The sequence below is a fragment of the Neopelma chrysocephalum genome, unplaced genomic scaffold (assembly GCF_003984885.1).
Source record: "Neopelma chrysocephalum unplaced genomic scaffold, ASM398488v2 Primary Assembly neopelma1_94318, whole genome shotgun sequence".
Taxonomy (NCBI): domain Eukaryota; kingdom Metazoa; phylum Chordata; class Aves; order Passeriformes; family Pipridae; genus Neopelma; species Neopelma chrysocephalum.
In genome coordinates, this window is record NW_020923025.1 from 352 (window position 1) to 4,156 (window position 3,805).

Below are 3,805 nucleotides of genomic sequence, written 5' to 3' on the forward strand. Positions count from 1 at the left end.
GGATTCAGGGGGGATTTTGGGGGGATTTGGGGGGAAAATCAGGGAATTTGGGGGGAATTCTGGGATTTTGGGGGCATCTGGGGGGAAATTTGGGGGGAAATTCAGGGAATTTGGGGGCAAAATCAGGGAATTTGGGCGGGAAATCAGGGAATTTGGGGGAAATTTGGGGGACTTGGGGAGAAATTCAGGGAATTTGGGGGCATTTGGGGACAAAATCAGGGAATTTGAGGAGAAATTCAGGGAATTTGAGGAGAAATTCCAGGAATTTTGGCAGGTGAGAGGGAGGATTTCGGGAATGCCGGGGGAATTCTGAGAGGGATTTGGGAACACTGGGGGGGGATTTGGGAATTCTGAGGGGGATTTGGGAACGCTGGGGGGGCTGGAGCAGGATTTGGGTGGAATTGCCGGGATTTTTGGGAATGTTGAGTTCCAGAGGGGTTAAGGGGGGATTTTTTGGGAGGCACCTGGACGAGGAGCTGGATTTCCTGGAATATTTCGTGCTGGGAAGCCGCGGGCGGGAAGACGCGGTCGAAGCTGAAGTCGTAACGAAGCTCCGGGCGTCGCTCCCGCCCCACGTGGGACTGGGAAAAAAACGGGAATTTGGGGAAAAAATGGGAATTTTTGGGACAAAAAGGGGATTTGGGGGGAAAAAAATGGGATTTAGGGGGGAAAAAATGGGATTTGGGGGAAAAGGGGGAGTTGGAGGGGTGGAAAAAAGAGGGTTAAAGGGAAAAAATGGGATTTTTACCCCCCAAAAAGGTCTTTTTTGTTGTAAAAAGAGGATTTTTTGAGGGGGAAAAAGTGGGATTTTTGAGGGGAAAAAGTGGGATTTTTGAGGAAAAAAGGAGGTTTTTAAAGGGAAAAAGGATGTTTATGAGGGGAAAAGTAGGATTTTTGAGGGGAAAAGGAGGTTTTCAAAGGAAAAAAAGGATGTTTTTGATGGAAAAATGGAATTTTTGAGGGAAAAAGTGGGATTTTTGAGGAGAAAAAGGATGTTTTTGAGGGGAAAAGTAGGATTTTTGAGGGAAAAAGGAGGTTTTTAAAGGAAAAAAGGGAAATTTTTGATGGAAAAAAGGGATGGTTTTGAGGGGGAAAAAAGGCCATTTTTGAGAGGAAAAAATGACATTTTTGAGGGGAAAAAAGGGATTTTTGAAAGGGGAAAAAAGGGATTTTTGAGGGAAAAAGGAGGTTTTTAAAGGAAAAAAAGGATGCTTTTGAGGGGAAAAGTGGGATTTTTGAGGAGGAAAAGTGGGATTTTTGAGGGAAAAAGGAGGTTTTTAAAGGAAAAAAGGGATATTTTTGATGGAAAAATGGGATTTTTGAGGGGAAAAAGTGGGATTTTTGAGGGGAAAAAGGATGTTTTTGAGGGGAAAAAGTGGAATTTTTGAGGGGAAAAAACGATGGTTTTGCAGGGGAAAAAACAACATTTTTGAGGGGAAAAAGGGCCATTTTTGAAAGGGGGAAAAAGAGATTTTTGAGGGAAAAAAAATGACATTTTTGAGGAGAAAAAAATGACATTTCTGAGAGGAAAAAATGACATTTTTGAGGAGAAAAAAGTGACACTTTTGAAGGGAAAAAACGACATTTTTGAGGGGGGAAAAAAGTGATTTTTGAGGGGAAAAAAATGACATTTTTGAGGGGAAAAAAGGGCTTTTTGAAGGGGAAAAAAGGGCTTTTTGAGGGGGCAAAAAGGGCATTTTTGGGCGCATTTTTTCCCACCTCGTCGGGCCGGGTGAGCACGAGCGTTTTGGGGTCGTGGGGGGAGAAGTGCAGGTGCTGCAGCCCCCGCTGCCGCTCCGACTCCTCCGGCAGCACCGGCCGCACCCGGCAGAACACGCGGATGTTCCCCTGGAAAACCGGGAAAAATCAGGATTTAGGGATTTTGGGAACGTTTTCGGGGGGTTTTCCCCTCATAAAAAACCCACCTTGAGCTCCTGGATGTCGTTGTGGAGGCGGCGCCGCTCCATCTCCAGCTGGTGGATCCGCTCGTCCTGCTCGTCCAGGAGGGATTTTTGGGATCTTTCCACCTCCTGGAGCGCGGCCACTCGGTCCAGCTGCACGTGGAGCTGCTCCTGGAGCTGCCTCAGCTGAGCCTGGGGAGGAAAAATGGAGGAAAATGGCACCAAAAAGGGAAAAAACGGCAAAATCGGGGCAAAATTCCCAAAGTTTTCCCGACTTTTCCCGAATTTTGATGCCAAAATGGCGGAATCGGGGCAAAAATTCCCATGGTTTTCCCGACTTTTCCTGAATTTTGATGCCAAAATGGCGGAATCGGGGCAAAATTCCCAAAGTTTTCCCATCTTTTCCTGACTTTTGATGCCAAAATGGCGGAATCGGGGCAAAAATTCCCAAATCTTTCCCGACTTTTCCTGAATTTTGATGCCAAAATGGCAGAATGGGTAAAAAAAATCCCATTTTTCCCAGATTTTTGAGGCGCCTCCTGAGGGATTTTGATGCAAAAGCAGCACAATTGGTGAAAATTGCCGGTTTTTGTTGGTTTTTCCCCCTGAGGAATTTTGCGTTTAAAAGGGGCAAAACTGGGAAAACCGTTTCCCCTTTATTTTTCCCAATTTTTGAAATGAGCTTTTGATGTCAAAAAGAAAGCCAAAATGGGAGCAAATTCAGATTTTTTTTCCCATTTTTCCAATGCCCCCCTGAGGAATTTTGGGTTTAAAAGACGCAAAATTGGGAAAACCGTTTCCCCCTCATTTTTCCCAATTTTTCCTGATTTTTGAGATGAGCTTTTGATGTCAAAATTGGAGCAAATCCCCGTTTTTTCCCCATTTTTCCAATGCTCCCCCGAGGAATTTTGGGTTTAAAAGGGGCAAAAGTGGGAAAACCGTTTCCCCCTTATTTTTCCCAGTTTTTCCTGATTTCTGAGATGAGCTTTTGATGCCAGAATGAAAACTCAAATTGGAGCAAATCCCCGACTTTTTTCCCATTTTTCCAATGCCCCCCTGAGGAATTTTGGGTTTAAAAGGGGCAAAATTGGGAAAACCGTTTCCCCCTTATTTTTCCCCCTTATTTTTCCCAATTTTTCCTGATTTCTGAGATGAGCTTTTGATGCCAAAAAGAAAGCCAAAATCGGAGCAAATCCCCGATTTTTTCCCCATTTTTCCAATGCCCCCCTGAGGAATTTTGCGTTTAAAAGGGGCAAAACTGGGAAAACCGTTTCCCCCTTATTTTTCCCCCTTATTTTTCCCAATTTTTGAAATGAGCTTTTGATGCCAAAAAGAAAGCCAAAATGGGAGCAAATTCAGATTTTTTTTCCCATTTTTCCAATGCCCCCCTGAGGAATTTTGGGTTTAAAAGATGCAAAATTGGGAAAACCGTTTCCCCCTCATTTTTCCCAATTTTTCCGGATTTTTGAGATGAGCTTTTGATGCCAAAATTGGAGCAAATCCCCGTTTTTTCCCCATTTTTCCAATGCCCCCCCGAGGAATTTTGGGTTTAAAAGGGGCAAAACTGGGAAAACCGTTTCCCCCTCATTTTTCCCACTTTTTCCTGATTTTTGAGATGAGCTTTCGATGCCAAAAAGAAAGTGGAAATCGGAGCAAATCCCCGATTTTTTCCCATTTTTCCAATGCCTCCCGGAGGAATTTTGCGTTTAAAAGGGGCAAAACTGGGAAAACCGTTTCCCCCTCATTTTTCCCAAATTCTGAGGCGTTTTCGGTTGAAAACCATCAACGTCGGCGCGAATTCCCATTTCTTGCCTTTTTCCCTTGACTCTTCCCATTTTTCCGGGCGCTCCCTGTGGGATTTTGGGCTCGAAAAACCGGGAATTTTGGCCCCCCTCAGGTTTTCC

At 44.5% G+C, this 3,805-nt stretch overlaps 1 protein-coding gene across 1 annotated transcript; it reads right to left on the reverse strand.

Moving 5' to 3' along the window:
• Positions 1-405: 405 nt before the first annotated feature.
• On the reverse strand, positions 406-3,799 carry LOC113980471 (carboxy-terminal kinesin 2-like; the record flags this gene model as incomplete). Its single annotated transcript, XM_027707682.1, has 4 exons — positions 3,715-3,799; positions 1,926-2,095; positions 1,720-1,848; positions 406-581 (listed from the first exon to the last, which is right to left on the reverse strand). Coding segments are annotated over exons 1-4 (497 nt in total), but the record flags the coding sequence as incomplete, so codon positions are not given.
• Positions 3,800-3,805: the final 6 nt, after the last annotated feature.